Below are 17,722 nucleotides of genomic sequence, written 5' to 3' on the forward strand. Positions count from 1 at the left end.
ATCTCCCATGACATCACTCCAATCTCCCATGACATCACTCCAATCTCCCATGACATCACTCCAATCTCCCCTGACATCACTCCAATCTCTCCTGACATCACTCCAATCTCCTTAACATCACTCCAATCTCCCATGACATCACTGCAATCTCCCTGACATCTCTTCAATCTCTCCTTAACATCACTCCAATCTCCCATGACATCACTGCAATCTCCCTGACATTACTCCAATCTCCCTGACATCACTCCAATCTCCCCGACATCACTCCAATCTCCCATGACATCACTCTAATCTCCCATGACATCACTCTAATCTCCCATGACATCACTCCAATCTCCCTAACATCACTGCAATCTCCCATGACATCACTCCAATCTCCCATGACATCACTCCAATCTCCCATGACATCACTCCAATCTCCCTGACATCACTCCAATATCTTCTGACATCACTCCCACCTCCCTGACATCACTCCCACCTCCCTGACATCACTCCAAACTCCCATGACATCACTCCAATCTCCCAGTACCTACCTTTCTTCCTCACTCTTGGTATTTGATGTTTCCCCCAGGATTGTCCAGAGGGTTTGAGAGATTTCCGGGAGGAGCAGTGTTCTGCCTTTGATGGAACAGATTTCCAGGGGAAGCGATACAAATGGCTGCCATATTACGGAGGTACGTGGCTCTCGAGAAGCAAGTCTACCAAAAGTAAATAGTAAAATATGCTCAAACACTGCCTGGATTGACCTATACCTCTTAACCTGGCCACGTACTCTCTCCATCATCAATCATTTTCACCGTGTTGTTCGTATGTTGTTGACAACCTGGGTTGCAACAGGGAGAAAGGGGATGGAAACCTTTGAGAAGCTGAAAGCACTGGCTGGGGGTGGATTTGTATCAAAATCAGCACTGGGGGTAAACAACCCGAATAGTTGTCAAAACCTCGAGTGGTTCGTGACCTAATAGATTATCTGAAAGGGGCAGCTCAGGTGTAGAGCTGTGATCGGAGGGACAGTCTGGATTCGCTGAATAGCCCTGTTGGGCAGACGGATCCGTCTGGGAATGAATTGATGATGGTGATGGTGATGGTGATGGTGATGGTGATGGTGATGATGATTCCATCTTCCCACAGCTGCCAATAAGTGTGAGCTGAACTGCATCCCCCAGGGTGAAAACTTTTATTACCGACACAAGGAGGCGGTGAAGGACGGGACGCTATGTGAACCAGGAAGTCGTAACATCTGTGTTGACGGTGTCTGTAAGGTAAGTTCACTCATCACTAGCCCGCAGCTTGACCCTACAAACTAGTATTAACTCCCCTGTGGACAGGGAGTGAGTGGCTCAGCCTTTGGGAACCACCATATACCTGGAATCATTCGGAGACGTTGCACAAATCCTGTCCAGAACAGTCATGGGAAGAGGCAACATCCCTCATTTATTTCCTGCCCACACTCTTTCACCAACCAAATCAAAGCCCCATCCCCACCTGGGATCCAGCCATTCTTGGACACCTTGGACTACTATTCATGAAGTAGCCCAGAAACACAACCACTCACTCCTTCCCTGGAGAAGTGAAAATCTCCATCAAAATTGCCTGTCTGGTCAGTGGGATTGAGGCATGTGTCAGGGGCTCTGGCTGTGTAAGTGGAGAGTTAGCTGATCCAGCAATTTAAAAACAGGATCTTGCTGATCCATATTTGACACCCGAGGCTGCACTGTCACAGCCAACAGGGGAAGGTGGTGGCACGTCGACATACCCTGGCTGCTTGCTTCATTATTCTGCCTTTACTTTACACCCACCTTCTGTTTTGGAACATTTTGATCAAATTCACGGCCCAAATCGTTGTTCCTGCAGTCAAACTGAACGGTGAGTGTCCGTGTGTGCCAACGCTGTCAGCTTTTGCCCATTGCTAAATTCAGTTTGATGGCATTCCACACGCACTCGATTTTGTCTGTGGGAAATCCAACTCCATCTGCATGCTCGCTTGGATAGCAACATTTAGCAGCAATGAGGGAAGAGGAACATTCCCAACCAAGAAACAAAGTTACCTGTGCAGTGAAGAACTGGGCAGTGTGAATTACAATAAGGCAGGAAGCCTGTTACAGAAGGTAGGGTTTGAGGGACTGAATGAATGCTCAATTCAGGCTTTGCTCAGTTCCAAACTCCCACTGATCTGCAGAGGGATCTGTAGGATCCTACACTGATCTGTAGGATCTGCAGCTTGTTCTCACTCAGCGAGTGCCCCAGGATGATGTATCCTCCTGTAATAGGCACGGACCTTGATAACTCTGATACACCTACTCTGCTAAATGGCCCTGGCTATCAGTGCCCACTTGCTGACCCACACTCTTGTAATCTGAGATACCGTTAGCACAAATAAAATGGTGCAACCGTACCAGCTCTGGATTGGCAGCTTCATCCGGCTCCGAGCAATCTGGTAACTTTCCTTTTCCTTTGACTCCCTTTCATAGACGGTCGGTTGTGACAATATGCTGGAGTCATCACAAGTTGAAGACAAATGCCTGCAATGTGGGGGAGATGGCAGCAGCTGCTACGCAGTCAGGGGGACGTTTACTGCTGCCGACTTGCCTATAGGTACAGAACGAAACGTTCCCATTGTTACCTCCGTGGTCAGCTTTCACTGTGGATGTGAATGTTGGAAGTTTGATCCATCATCAAACATCCTGTCCTTGTTTACAGGTTACAACCAGATCCACGTCATTCCCATTGGGACTACAAGTATTCATATCCAAGAAGCAGTGCCCACAAGGAACTTCCTCGGTAAATACCTTGCTCTCTTCCTTCGTTTGTGTTTTAAAATCACCAGTTCCACTCGATCTATCTCCCTGGGTGAGTGGGGATTACTGGGCCCAGTTCCCCCTTGGTCTGTCTCTGGGTGAGTGGGGATTACTGGGACCAGTTACCCCTTTGGTCTGTCTCTGGGTGAGTGTAGATTACTGGGACCCGTTCCACCTTGGTCTATCTCTGGGTGAGTGGGGATTACTGGGACCAGTTCCCCCTTGGTCTGTCTCTGAGTGAGTGGGGATTACTGGGACCAGTTCCACTCGATCTATCTCATTGGGTGAGTGGGGATTAGTGGGAACAGATCCCCCTTGATCTGTCTCTGGGTGAGTGTAGATTACTGTGACCCGTTCCCTCTTGGTCTGTCTCTGGGTGAGTGAGGATTACTGGGAACAGAACCCCCTTGGTCTGTCTCGGGGTGAGTGGGGATTACTGGGACCAGTTCCCCCTTGGTCTGTCTCTGGGTGAGTGGGCATTACTGGGACCCGTTCCCCCTTGGTCTGTCTCTGTGTGAGTGGGGATTACTGGGACCAGTCCCCCCTTGGTCTGTCTCTGGTGGGGTGATTACTGGGGCCAATTACCCCTTGGTCTGTTTCTCTGGGGGAGTGGGGATTATTGGGACCAGTTCCCCCTTGGTCTGTCTCTGGGTGAGTGGGGATTACTGGGAACAGATCCCCCTTGGTCCATCTGGGTGAGTGGAGATTACTGGGACCAGTTCCCCCTTGGTCTGTCTCTGGTGGGGTGATTACTGGGACCCGTTCCCCCTTGGTCTGTCTCTGGGTGAGTGAGGATTACTGGGAACAGATCCCCCTTGGTCTGTCTCTGGGTGAGTGGGCATTACTGGGATCTGTTCCCCCTTAGTCTGTCTCTGTGTGAGTGGGGATTATTGGGACCAGTTCCCCCTTGGATGTCTCTGGTGGGGTGATTACTTGGGCCAGTTACCCCTTGGTCTGTTTCTCTGGGTGAGTGGGGATTATTGGGACCAGTTCACCCTTGGTCTGTCTCTGGGTGAGTGGGGATTACTGGGATCAGTTCCCCCTTGGTCGGTCTCTGGGTGAGTGGGGATTACTGGGACCAGTTCCCCCTTGGTCTGTCTCTGGGTGAGTGGGGATTACTGGGACCAGTTCCCCCTTGGTCGGTCTCTAAGTGAGTGGGGATTACTGGGACCCGTTCCCCCTTGGTCTGTCTCTGGGTGAGTGGGGATTACTGGGACCAGTTCCCCCTTGGTCTGTCTCTGGGTGAGTGGGGATTACTGGGACCCGTTCCCCTTTGGTCTGTCTCTGGGTGAGTGGGGATTACTGGGATCTGTTCCCCCTTGGTCTGTCTCGGGGTGAGTGGAGATTACTGGGACCCGTTCCCCCTTGGTCTGTCTCTGGGTGAGTGGGGATTACTGGGACCAGTTCCCCCTTTGTCTGTCTCTCTCTTGCTCTCACTCTCATGCCCTTTTTCTCTCTGGGTGAGTGAGGATTTGTCAAGTTGCACCCTGACCAGTTGAACGTTGCTTCGTGTTGTCAATCGCTGCATAATGAAGGGAGACCCTGTGCTTGTTAAACATCTCTCTCAGTTTATAACAGCTGTCTGGAATAAAGCAGCTGGAATGGAGCAGTGCTGGCGATTTCCTGCTCTGCATTGACACCATGTCCTCGTATCCATTGCTGTTTCTGCAGAGATTAGGTTCTCAATATCACCCGATTAATTGCTGCCCAGACAGAGCATTGCACACATTCTGTCAACATCTGAACGTAACCCTGTTTTCCTGTTTGTTGCTCAGTGATCAAATGACAGTATGCAGGAATAGAGCCAGTGTGTGTGTGTACTTTATCAATGTTGTATCAGAAGCAGGCACGCTGGGGTGTTCTGCAGCTGTACTGGCTTCCTCATGCACTGCAGTGGTTCAAGAAAGCAGCTCACTCCCAAGACAATTACTCATGGGCAATAAATGAGTGAATTAATAAAAGCAGTATTGTCTCTTTGAGAAACAGCCTCTCTGTTCCTGGACACTGAGCAAATCTTAGAGACGTAGAAAATAGGAGCAGAAATAAGCCATTCAGCCCTTCAAACCTGCTACTCCATTCATTAAGATCATGGCTGATTCAACTCAGTACTCTGTCCCTACTCTCTCTCTACATACCCTTTGATTCCTTCAGCCCCAAGAACTAGATCTAACTCCTTGGCCTTGACTGTTTTCTGTGATAGTGAATGCCACAGGCTCACCACTCTCTGAGTGGAGACATTTCTCCTCATCTCAGTCCCAGATGGCCTACTCTATATCCATAATTAAGGACTGGAATATTAAAAGGGTTTAACATCTTAATCCTCTCTCTCCTTAACTCTCTAACAGAACCTCAAACCAAGTCACCAACCTCTCCTTTGACCATGTCAAAGTCCCACTACGAACAAACTGTATCTACTCATTGTAAACGATTATTAGATTAGATTTCCCAGGCCCTTTGGCCCAACCAGACCACACTGACCCTCTGAAGAGTAACCCACACAGATCCACCTCCCTCCGACTAATGCACCTAACACTATGGGCAATTTACCTAACCTGCATACCTTTGGTCTGTGGGAGGAAACCCACGCAGACGCGGGGACAATGTGCAAACTCCACACAGACGGTCACCCAAAGCTGGAATCAAACCTGGGACCCTGGTGCTGTGAGGCAGCAGTGCCAACCACTGAGCCACCGTGCCACCCAAATTGTGCCACAGAATTGTGGCTTTACTTTTATGAAATTCAACTGACTTAGAGCTTCATTCCCATTCTACATGTCAATGTTCGTATTTTTTCTGCTTGAATGCAGGACTAACCTTTACCTTCACCATTTCTCTTTGATTTGCTAACCCATGTAATAACATACGTCTAATGGAGTCTTATCAGACCTTTTCCCAGAATTGACCACTGACCTCTTGAGTCAACATGGTTCCAACCTTTTAAATGTAAAATACCTTCAATGTTGCTGATTAGTTCCTCAATGATATGATCCCATTTTCCCCCGCCTCGATCAGTATCTGAACAGGAAAGGTTGGAATCCTCTCTGATGTCATGCACAATTTACACCCATCAAAACAAAACACAGACTGCGGATTTATTTTATTGACCTTAGGGGTCTTCTATGCACAATCTGGCTGCTGCATTTCCCACATCACACCAGCAGTAACACATCAAAATGGGTTTATGCTTGTTTTCAGGTTGTGTGCAAGCATGAGGGTTTTATCTGTGCACATAATGGGGACAGTGGGCTGAGCTGTCAGTGACCGGGGCTATGGTGGAATGGGTGACGGAACTGACTGGGGAACATCTCACTCCATCCTTTCTGCTTTCCATGAAGTGGCACATCGAGATTCTCAGCAGGCAGATGCCACTTCACGGGAATTAATGTTTCTTAAATGCCTCGTTAACTCTACAATTTGCCTTATTTTTATCAAATATTTTTCTCAGTGTTCTTACCAAATTCCAGTGCCCTCAACTTGCTGCTTGTTCTGAGGCTCCTCCGGCTTTCAACAGTGAGTGCAGTACTTACAGCAAGGTCCCCGGGTACCAGAAGCACCAAACTGTCAGCAATAGCCAGTGGTATCCACCGCCTACCTCTGCCAAAACCATCATACAGCACCTCGCTGCTGAGGCACTGCCCTGCAGCACCGAGAAGGCTACAACAGGGAGACTATGTACGCGCGCATGTACAAGGGGCACAACTCACAGAAACGCACCAGGCTGCTTTCCTCCCCCCCGCCCAAGATTAGATTCCCTACAGTGTGGAAACAGGCCCTTCAGCCCAACAAGCCCACACCGACCCTCCGAAGAGTAACTCACCCAGACCCATTTCCCTCTGACTAATGCACCTAACACTACAGGCAATTTTAGCATGGTCAATTCACCTGACCTGCACATCTTCGGATTGTGGGAGGAAACCGGAGCACCCGGAGGAAACCCACGCAGACACTGGGAGAATGTGCAAACTCCACACAGACAGTCACCCTAAGGCTGGAATTGTCCCTGGGACCCTGGTGCTGAGGCAGCAGTGCTAACCACTGAGCCACCGTGCCACCCAAGTTCTCTCTCTCCCAGGGCTACTCACTCAGTTTGTGTCTATACTCCCAATAGCCCAACCCAGCCCTTCCCAGCTCAGCATTCCCCTTGTCCAGCCCTTCCTGGCTCAGCCTTGTACTGCCCAGCCCTGTCCAGCACAGCCTTGCTAGTCCCCACCCTGCTCTCCCCATTACAATGTTGGCTCTTCAGCTGGAGCTGGCACCAGTACTGTTCCTATTGAAGGGATAAGGACAGTGGTGGGGGGAGGAGGGGGGCAACCTGAAGGTGTATGGGGAAATGTGGAACAGTTTCAGAGGGAATAGACCGGGGGGAGGAAGGATGGGCTGTTGGGATAAGAGGGGGCATGAAGGCCCAGTGTTGGTGGTGGGGATGGGAATGTTGGCTGGTGGAGGGTGTACCTTGGTGAACCCCATTGCTCATAGTATCCACTGTGGCCATGTGCGCTGCCATTGCGTGTTGTCCTTGAGCAAGTGAATTGGAGCTGGGGAAACAGCTAGAGCAGTGCCAAGGATGAGCTGACTCAGCGTCACTTCAGTGTGGGAGAAAGCATGGGAATCCCTGTCTGCAGGCCACTGGGACGTTAGAGGGGCAAGACCAGATAAGCTTCTGTTGACAACGTTGACACACCCCTACCTAAACTCTGAATGTGTCCAGTGCGATTGTGGTGGCGTCAGATTTTAGTTAAAGGCAGTTTGCTTCAGGTTATTGGTGATTGTAAGTTGAAGCTCGGCACCTTGGTAACGTGGAACTTACCAGCAGTGATGGTCCAACAGGCCAGTGCTGGGAGTTAAACTTCAGGCTCCTGGTGTAGGGTCCAATTCCTGTCAGAGACATGAGAGTGCTGTGAGCGGTTATGTGTTTGTGGGGGTGTGGGTAGGGTTCGGAGGGTTATGACGTACTGATGTGGAGTGGAGGGGGTTGGTGGTGGTCACTCAGTCAGTGAGGTCTCTTCACCAAGTGACTTCACACACACACTGTGAGCTGGATGGTAAATATTCAGCGAAGGCGGTTTCCTATTCTCCGCATCCGAAATCTCTCTCTCATTCCTGTTCCCAATCGAGACCCTTTTCCGTGCGGACCCTGCTGCTCTTGGTCACTATGGCCACCTTCTGGAGTGGGACCAGGTATAGCAAGTGGACCCCATGCATCAGGGCCTGGGATCAGGACCAGTGTCTGGGAGCAGGAGCTGCCTGTGGGGGACCAGGATCACCCAGCTCAGAGGCAGCTCACAGATCCTTAGGAGTTGTGCAGCCCGCAGGAGGAACACCGTTCCCGTGTCCCACGTTACTTTCTGGGGAATAGTAAGGAGCAGTGTTGAATTGGGCTTTGTATATTCTCTCAGGACACTGGGATGAACTGTGTCAGATCCTGGAGTGGGAGACCATGCTGTGCTAGTGGCTGGAAAGGTGACAGCTGACGTCTCTGACTCACTCCTTCCAGGCAGGAGATCTGTGTGTGATCTCTCAGCCGCGTAGCCCCACAAATACATCAGGGCAATGACTGATACCGTCTGTACGAGGTCACTCCAGGTCACCAGCGACAAGGACTTCCAGAAGGCGTTTCGACAAGGCCCCTCACAAAAGGTTATGTCATAAGGTATTTTGGCAAGGATAGAGAGTTGGCTTATGGGCAGGAAACAGCTAATGGGGATAAGGGATTCTTTTTCAGGTTGGCGATTTGTAACCAGTGGGCTTTCCCAGAGGTCAATGCTGGGACCACAACTGTTCACAATATGTATTAATGACTTGGAGGAAGGAAATGAATGCAGTGTAGCCATATATGCAGCCAACACAAAGATAGGTGGAAAAGCAGGTTTCGAGAGGGATACAAACAGTTTACACTGGTAGGTTAGGAAAATGGGTTAAAAATGAGCAAATGGGGCATGATGTGGGAAAATGTGAAGTTGTCCATTTGGAAGGGTGCACAAAAGAACAGAGTAATATTTAATAGTAGTAGGGTGGCACGGTGGCACAGTGGCACTGCTGCCTCACAGCATCAGGTCCCAGGTTCGATTCCAACCTTGGGTGACTGTCTGTGTGGAGTTTGCAGATTCTCCCTGTGTCTGTGTGGGTTTCCTCTGGTTTCCTCCCACAGTCCAAAAATGTGCAGGTCAGGGTGAATTGGCCATGCTGAATTGCCCATAGTGTTAGGTGCTTCAGTCAGAGGGAAATGGGTCTGGCTGGGTTGCTCTTCGGAGGGTCAGTGTGGACTTGTTGGGCCGAAGGGCCTGTTTCCACACTGTAGGTAATCTAATCTAATCATTTATGTGGAGGAAAGCTGCAATGCAAGGGGACTTGGGGTGGTCTTGTGCATGAAATACAGAAAGCTAGCACACAGAGGCAGCCGGGAATCAAGAAAGCTAATGGAATGAAAAAGCCTTTAGTTCAAGGAGTACAAGAGTAGGGTAGTCTTTCTGCAACTGTACGAGGTACTGATGAGACCACATCTGGAGTACTGTGAGCAGTTTTATCTCCGAATTTAAGGAAAGGCATCATTTGATTGGAGGCAGTTCAGAGAAAGTTCGCTCAGCGATTCCTGGTGTGGAGGTAATGTCTTATGAGCAAATGTTAAACAGGTTCCCAACTCTACTCATTGGAGTTTAGAAGAATGAAAGTCATCTTCTTGAAACATATCAGATTCTTAAGAGGCTTGACGGGGTAAATGCTGAGAGGATGTTTACCCCGATGAGAGAATCTGGGACCAGAGGGCATAGTCTCAGAATAAAGAGGCACCAATTTAATCCTGAGTTTGGAGGAATTTCTTTTCTCTGAGGGTTTCGGGTCCTTGCCACAGAGAACTGTCGGGACAGAGTCCTTGAGTATATTTAAGGCTGAGGTAGACAGATTCCTGATCAGGTGGGGAATCAAGGGTTACAGGGAAAATGGAGGAAAGTGGGCATGAGGAATGGTGGTGGAGACTTGAGGGGTCAAATGATCTACTCCTGTGGTCTTATAGTCACTCCATTAATGCCTAAGTGAGCTGTGAGCCTACTCCCTGGCAGCTGCCATGACTCCTAATCCTGGAGCACTCGTGTACTTGGTGTGTTTGAGGGTCCTGATCATTACAAAGCTGGTTACTGGGGAGCAAGGGTTATCCACTGTGCCCATGACTGATGATCGCATTGTACAGGCCCCTGTCTGATGTCGAGCAAGGATAAAAGGCTGCTCACACATGGACCTGAGGCGTGGTGAAGCAGACCATAGGGCTGCTGAGGATGTCACCCCTCTGCTCACACTGATCCAGGAGGGTGGGGTGGGTAACCCTTTAGTAAGCTGTGAACAGTGCGTCCTACCAGACTGCTGTGCTGTATGCCTTGCACTCTATGCTCTGTGCCCTGTTCTCTGTGCTGTGCCCTGTGCCCTGTTCTCTGTGCTGTGCTGTATGCCCTGCACTCTATGCTGTGTGCCCTATTCTCTGTGCCGTGCTGTGTGCCCTGCACTCTAAGCCCTGTGCCCTGGTCTCTGTGATGTGCTCTGTGCTCTGCATTCCATGCCCTGTGCCCTGTTCTCTGTGCTGTGCCCTATGCCCTGTTCTCTGTGCTGTGCTCTGTACCCTGTTCCCTGTACTGCGCTCTATGCCCTGCACTTTATGCTCTGTGACCTGTTCTCTGTTCTGTGTTCTATGCCCTGCACTCTATGCTGTGTGCCCTGTTCCCTGTGCTGTGTGCCCTGTTCTCTGTGCTGTGCTGTATGCCCTGCACTCGATGCTGTGTGCCCTGTGCTCTATGCTGTGTGCCCTGTTCTCTGTGCCCTGTTTTTTGTGCTGTGCTCTGTGCCCTGTTCTCTGTGCTGTGTGCCCTGTGCTGTGCCCTGTTCTCTGATCCCCGTGCTGTGCCTTTTGCACTATTGGATAGGGAATAAAGTGCTTGGGAGCAGTGGAGGGGGAGGAGGAGGACGTTGAAAGCAGAGGATGCTCCCCTTAAGCTCAGTCGTGTCTGGTGCTACAAAGTCTACAGCTCCTGACTGCCCCCTAGGTCCAGCCGATGGGACCTGCATGCAGCTGCCAATGATGGACTGCTCCATTGCATGGCAATGATTACTAAATCTGCTTGGCTTTGTGGAAAGCTCCATTGACTTTGTGTGTGTTCCCTTTTGGCTGTCAGTAAATAACAGCTCCTGTTTAATTCTGCATTTCTCTGATTGTATGTCTGTGTGTTGCTCCAGTGGATAATGATGGGATGTGGATCTAGTGGGCATTGGGCACAAGGGAGCTGTACCTTGGGAGCTAGCGAGAGGAATATGGCGAGACCTGCTGGTTAAACAATGACACAGTGAGTTTGGTCAGATAAGTGAGAAAGTACTCTGGGCTTGGCAGAGACAAAAGCAAGATTCAGCCCAACACCTTTCCATGTTTGAGGAGTGAGGTTACATTTGGGATCAGAGCTCAGGATTCCTCTTGTGCCTGTCTCTGCCAGGGTCCAGTTTACACTTTAACTTTTCAGATCGAGAGTCATTTCCAAACTGTACCCATTTATCTCATCCCAGTCAGCACGAGTTCACTGCTTTGCTTGTTGCCATCACCGGTTTTTAATGTGGTCTTCGTTTGTGCTGACGTTTTGCAGCAATCAAGAATGTGAGAGGCGAATACTACCTGAACGGTCATTGGACGATCGACTACAGCCGGGCCCTGTACATCGCCAACACGGTCATCCACTATGAGAGGGGAACAGAGGGGGACCTGGCCTCAGAGGTCATCCATGGCCGGGGACCCACATCGGAACCCTTGATACTGGAGGTTAGTGCAAACTCAAGTCATATCACACTTTCTGTGCATGTGTATGTGTGTGTGTGTGGGGATGTATGTCAGAGAGAGAGAGATGTCACTCAGTGTGTGTGTGTATCAGAGAGAAAGAGATGTCACTCGGTGTGTGTGTGTCAGAGAGAGAGAGATGTCACTCGTGGTGTGTGTGTGTATGTGCGTGTGTGTGGGTGTGTGGGTCAGAGAGGGAGAGATGTCTCTCTCTCTGACACACACACACACCCCGAATGACACACACCCCAAGTCAGGGTGGTGAGTGTTCCCAAGTACCTCCTACCCTTGTCCTTCTAGATGGAAGTGGTCGTGGGTTTGGGAGGTGTTGGTGAATTTCTGCAGTGGATCTTTTAGACAGAACACACTGCTGCTGCTGAGCGCTGGTGGTGGAGGGAGTGGATGTTTGTGGATGCGGTGTTAATCAAGCGGGTGCTGCTTTGTCCTGGATGGTGTCAAGCTTCTTGAGTGTTGTTGGAGCTGCACCCATCCAGGTAAGTGGGGAGTATTCCATCACCCTCCTGACTTGTACCTTGTAGAAGAGGGATAGACTTTGGGGTGTCAGGTGATGAGTTACTCTCCCCAGTCTCTGACCTCCTCTTGTAGCCACTGTGTTCATGTGGTGAGTCCAGTTGAGCCTCTGGTCAATGGTAACCCCCAAGGATGTTGACAGTGGGGGATTGAGTGATGGTAATACCGTTGAATGTCAATGCTTGGTGTTTCCCAAGGGAAGGGTGTGGCCTGGAATAGTGACATGGAGTGCTGTGTGTACTTTGCAGATTATTAGCCAGGAGCCTAATCAAGGGATAGAATATGAATATTATCTCTCACGATACCACAAGCAGCCTGAAGGTTACTTCTGGAGTGTTGGCTCATGGAGTCTGTGCAGCAAGGAATGTGGAGGAGGTGAGTGCCTCTCAGCTTTTGGAATTCCACCTTTTTAGTTTCCGCATTCTATATTTAACGGAACACTTTATTCTGAGCATGAAGCAGCAGCCACACGACGAAATTTTCTGCTCAGGGATATTATGACACTCCTCTGGAGAAGTTGGGGCTCAGAGCTAGGGGCACTGCCACTGCTCCACAAGGGTTCTTGAGGTTGCACTTGCGGACTGTAGACTGACTGGGAAAGATAGATGGCTCTCGGTCACAGACAGGACGGGCTGTTATAACCATGGTAACATTCCGGAGGCTGGGCTGGGTTGGGGGGACCTCTAACCCTCGGCTCAACCTGTTTCCCCCCGGCCCGACCTGGAGATCCTATCATGCCATTTTGTTGGCGCCATGACCAATATTTATTACCTTGGCTTGTGCCTCAAGATTTGTTGTCACTGTTGTCTTTGTGGGAGCTGGCTGTACACGTTTCTGATCTTGCAGCAAGTGATGACCACCTCAGAGGAGGCCACCCCACTGCCTGTATGGGGCTTTGGGAGTCTCCGGCAATGGGTGGCAGGCGCTACCTAAAGGTAGCGCTGTCCGCGGACTCCCTGGATCCACCAGCTATCTGACCACCCACCCCCGATCTTGGGGAGCAGTCAGGTATTGTGATCAGCAAAGCTCAGAGGCCACCAGGAGACACTGAGGAATTCCCTGGCATCTATTGCTTGTTTTCTGTGGGTGAGCTTTTAATTAGAGTGGGAGATTTATTGTGTTGACATGAGTGATCTCACACCACCCATTTTTCTTTCCCCTCCCCTTTCCTTGAAGTTGAGGTAATTTGCCTTTGGGGGCGTGAGAATAATGTTTATACAAATACAGTTTCTCTGTTTCTGCTGCCAACAGGACTAAGATAGTACAGGAGTGAATGCAAAATTGTGCAGATGGTTTGCGCATCTTTTTAAAAAAATGTTGGCCCACCTCATTTAGTGTGTTGAAGGCAGTGGGAGTGATTGAGATAAAGGGATATTTTGCAGGGTCTCCCTGCGGTACAGTGTGAGAGCTCCTGCCTATGACCACTGTTCCTGCGATCATGTGCCCTCCCTGTGTCCCAACAGGCTACCAGACCCGGCTGGTGTTCTGCACCATTGACAACGAGGCCTACCCGGACTATCTGTGCAGGGACCAGGTCCGGCCCAGATCCAACAAAACCTGCAACGCCCAGAGCTGCCCACGGACCAAACAGTGAGTGAGCACCATTCTCCACTCAACCCTGTGCAACAACTGAACATACAGTTGCAAGGCATGAACCGGCAGCTATTAACCCAGACAGGATTCCAGGGATAATATCCTGGCCTGGGATCCCAGGGATAATAACACAGCCAGGTCCTTGAAGCAACACTGTGATGTTTGCCTTCTTAACTTTGCTTCTTGTTTTTTCTGACATGTGGTTGTACTGTGTATAGCTGGAATTTAACTTTTTTATTTCATTTCTCTATATCCTGTTACTAAGGATTGTACCTAGGCACCCACTACCTAAGATAGCGCTGAGTGTTGGTGACGTTGTTACCCTGTAACTAATGTTGCAGCTGAAGAAGCTGTACCCAGCTATCTCTGTCCCTAAGATAGCACTGTTAGTGGTGACTTGTATAACCTTTCACTGTACTCGTTTAAGTACTGCACCAATAAAGCTGGAGGCAGCACGGTGGCACAGTGGTTAGCACTGCTGCCTCACAGCACCAGGGACCCAGGTTCAATTCCAGCCTCGGGCGACTCTCTGTGTGGAGTTTGTACATTCTCCCTGTGTCTGTGTGGGTTTCCTCCGGGTGCTCCGGTTTCCTCCCACAGTCCAAAGGTGTGCAGGGTCAGGTGGATTGGCCATGTTAAATTGTCCCATAGTGTTAGGTCAATTAGTCAGAGGGAAATGGGTCTGGGTGGGTTACTCTTCGGAGGGTCAGTGTGGACTGGTCGGCCCGAAGGACCTGTTTCCACACTGTAGAGAATCTAATCTAATCTAATTCAGGGATAATAACCCAGCCTGGGTTTCTGGGGATGAAATCCCAGCTGATGACTGCAGGGGTCATAACCCATGACCCACTTTCCCCCCATAAGTGGCCTTGGTTAATGACTCCCCCCACCCCACCTCAGTGGCTTTGAGGGAAATGATGCACTTCCCCCTTACCAAGTGACTGTGAGGGTGATATTGCACACTCAGAATTGGAGTTGGATATTTCTGTCTGATAGTTTACTAGCAGTGGGTGACGTGGAGATGGGTGATGGTGCGATTGAGCTGGGTGTTGCTAGAAGGGCAGAGTGTGGGTGAGGAATAAGAGTAAGGGGGGTGAAGGGTGCCGTAAAGATAGATCGTTGGGGTTTTTGCTTCATTAACTGATGGGGCAGTCCCGAGGAGCTGAAATGGCTTGTTCCAGCCCCTTTGCCAAGTAGTAACTAATCAAGGGAACACCATTCTGTGAGCCATACTTTGGAACTGAGTTGCTTCTTACCAAAACATTTTAAAAGCAAACATTTATTCCATGTGCAAAGGCTTTCATTCATACCCCAACCAAGTGTCTGGACCTCAAGCCAGTGCCTGACGCCGAGAGTTTACAGGTAACCATGACAGCTCTGTGGGATGTGATGCAATTTGAGCGTGCTCAGAATGCTTCATGGAGTCAATGTAAAGTGGTGTGGTGTGCTTTCTAGTAAAGTCGCAGCTTGCTTGGTGCAGGGCTCCTTGGGGGAAGAGTGTGATGGAGTGGTCAGTGCTGGAGCTTATGCTGTCTCTGGTGAGCTGCAGTCCTGCATTAGAGGTGATCAGAGCTCCTTGCACTGCAGGGTGGGGTATTGTTTCTGCCTCTTGCTTTCTACCTTGTGATTCCAAGTCAGCTCCAAGGTGAGTTACAATCTCTTTCTTTGTCTTGTCAGTCAGCCATTTCTATCCAGCCTGTACTTTGCTTGTGGTCTGTTGAAGCATATTTAAACCTTCCAACTAGCAAAGTAATTCATTCTGTGACTGAGCAAATTTTGCTTTTATTTTAGTGAAAGAGAACTCCGCTTCTTTTTCTCTTTGTGATTCACCTGTCCAAATACTACCACACCCTCCTCTAGCATCCAATACCAACTGTCCTCATTGCTGGGAGTGTTCTTACTGTGAATTCACAATACCATTGAAACTCGAGCTCAGGCTGACTCAGCATCAGCACTTTCATGAGAGGTCTCTCTGTGTGTCTGCTTGCGTTAGTGTCTGTGTGCGTGCATGGGATGGGTGTGTCGGTGTGTGTGTGTGTGTAAGTATATGTATTTGTGCACAGGTGTCCCTACCAGTGTGTGTATAGGTGTGTGCGTGTGCGTGCAAGTGATTCTGTTAGTGTGTGTATGTGTGTGTGTACACGCACAGCTATCTCTTTTTGCGTGTCTGTGTATGTCTGTGCAGCTGTCTCAGTGTCTGCAGATGTTGTTCTCACTCTGTGTGTGCGTGCATGTGCAAGTGTCTGTGTGTGTGTAGGTGTTTCTGTTTGTGTGTCCAGGTGTCTGCATTAGTGTGTGCACGTGCAGATATCTTTAACTGTGTGTGTTGATGTGCACTTGCAGTGTCTCTGTCAGTGTGTGTGCACATGCAGGTATCTGTGGTGTGTGTGTGTGTGTCTGTGTGTGTGCAGGTGTCTGTGTGTGTGTGTGTGTGTGAGAGAGAGAGAGAGAGAGACATAGAGAGAAAATTCCTGTACAGATGACCTTAAACTCTGACTGACTGTCTCCCAATCACAAATGCCAACACCAATTTTCTTCTAAACATCACTGTTACATTTGCCAGTCTCTGCTGATTTGATGGGGAATTGTAACTGAACAAACCGCACCCGGCCAGTATCCCGTCACCAAGTCACCCTTAATTTCGGTGTGTTTAGTACTTGACGCTGGTCCAGCTCCCTCAGAGCCAGCTCTCCAAGTGAATGGAGCTTCTGACACCCATGTTCTTATTTCTCAGCTGGGGCTCCCTGATTAGTACAGATTACCAGCCCCAGCTGGGGCTTCCTGATTGGACCAGATTACCAGCCCCAGCTGGGGCTCCCTGATTGGACCAGATTACCAGCCCCAGCTGGGGATCCCTGATTGGACCAGATTACCAGCCCCAGATGGGGCTCCCTGATTGGACCAGATTACCAGCCCCAGCTGGGGCTCCCTGAATGGACCAGATTACCCCAGCTGGGGCTCCCTGATTGGACCAGATTACCAGCCCCAGCTGGGGCTCCCTGATTGGACCAGATTACCAGCCCCAGCTGGGGCTCTCTGATTGGACCAGATTACCAGCCCCAGCTGGGGCTCCCTGATTGGACCAGATTACCAGCTCCAGCTGGGGCTTCCTGATTGGACCAGATTACCAGCCACAGCTGGGGCTCCCTGATTGGACCAGATTACCAGCCTCAGCTGGGGCTCCCTGATTGGACCAAATTACCAGCCCCAGCTGGGGCTCCCTGATTGGACCAGATTACCAGCCCCAGCTGGGGCTCCCTGATTGGACCAGATTACCAGCCCCAGCTGAGGATCCCTGATTGGACCAGATTACCAGCCCCAGCTGGGGATCCCTGATTGTACCAGATTACTAGCCCCAGCAGGGGGTCCATGATTGGACCAGATTACCAGCCCCAGCTGGGGCTCCCTGATTAGACCAGATTACCAGCCCCAGCAGGGGGTCCCTGAGTGGACCAGATTACCAGCCCCAATCAGGGACCTCCTACTCCATGAGGTTCACGTGGCTGACCTCATGACAGTCACTACAGCAACACTGGGTGTTCTGCGGAGCTGGGGGGTTTACTGTTGTTTGTGTCGGGGCTCTGTGATGACCCAGTCTAGCTTGGGAGCCCTGTAGAGCAATGCTTAGGTGACAATCCAGAGCATGGATTCAGTAACAATGCCAGCTGCCCATGCTGTATTTATGGAGCACAGGACTGGTCTGTGGGAACAATCTTGTGTAGCTCATCATCACTGTCATTGAATTTTAAACAGAAATATAACCTAATTTAATCTAGACGTTTATTGAACGTGCCACATGGCAAGAGTCTATTTGCTGATTCCACTGGACAAGTCTGGTCACTCTGACCCTCTCTCTACCCCACCCCCACCCCATGGAAACATCTACTCTCTCTACCCCACCCCCACCCCATGGAAACATCTACTCTCTCTACCCCCCCCCCCCCCCGCCCACCGGGGGCGGTTACATAACTTACAACTTTAAGATCTGCCCGCTCCC

At 50.2% G+C, this 17,722-nt stretch overlaps 1 protein-coding gene across 1 annotated transcript in view; it reads left to right on the top strand.

The window, feature by feature from the left end:
* Nucleotides 1-17,722, top strand: part of LOC122554030 (papilin-like) — a 76,808-nt gene that overhangs the window by 50,364 nt on the left and 8,722 nt on the right. Inside the window, exons 4-11 of the mRNA XM_043698516.1 lie at nt 572-674; nt 1,132-1,262; nt 2,472-2,595; nt 2,701-2,781; nt 11,414-11,586; nt 12,381-12,507; nt 13,596-13,722; nt 15,022-15,087. Coding sequence (XP_043554451.1) covers nt 572-674; nt 1,132-1,262; nt 2,472-2,595; nt 2,701-2,781; nt 11,414-11,586; nt 12,381-12,507; nt 13,596-13,722; nt 15,022-15,087 — 932 coding nt within the window. The remainder of the gene's footprint in view (nt 1-571; nt 675-1,131; nt 1,263-2,471; nt 2,596-2,700; nt 2,782-11,413; nt 11,587-12,380; nt 12,508-13,595; nt 13,723-15,021; nt 15,088-17,722) is intronic.

Source organism: Chiloscyllium plagiosum, chromosome 10, assembly GCF_004010195.1.
Source record: "Chiloscyllium plagiosum isolate BGI_BamShark_2017 chromosome 10, ASM401019v2, whole genome shotgun sequence".
NCBI classification, from domain to species: domain Eukaryota; kingdom Metazoa; phylum Chordata; class Chondrichthyes; order Orectolobiformes; family Hemiscylliidae; genus Chiloscyllium; species Chiloscyllium plagiosum.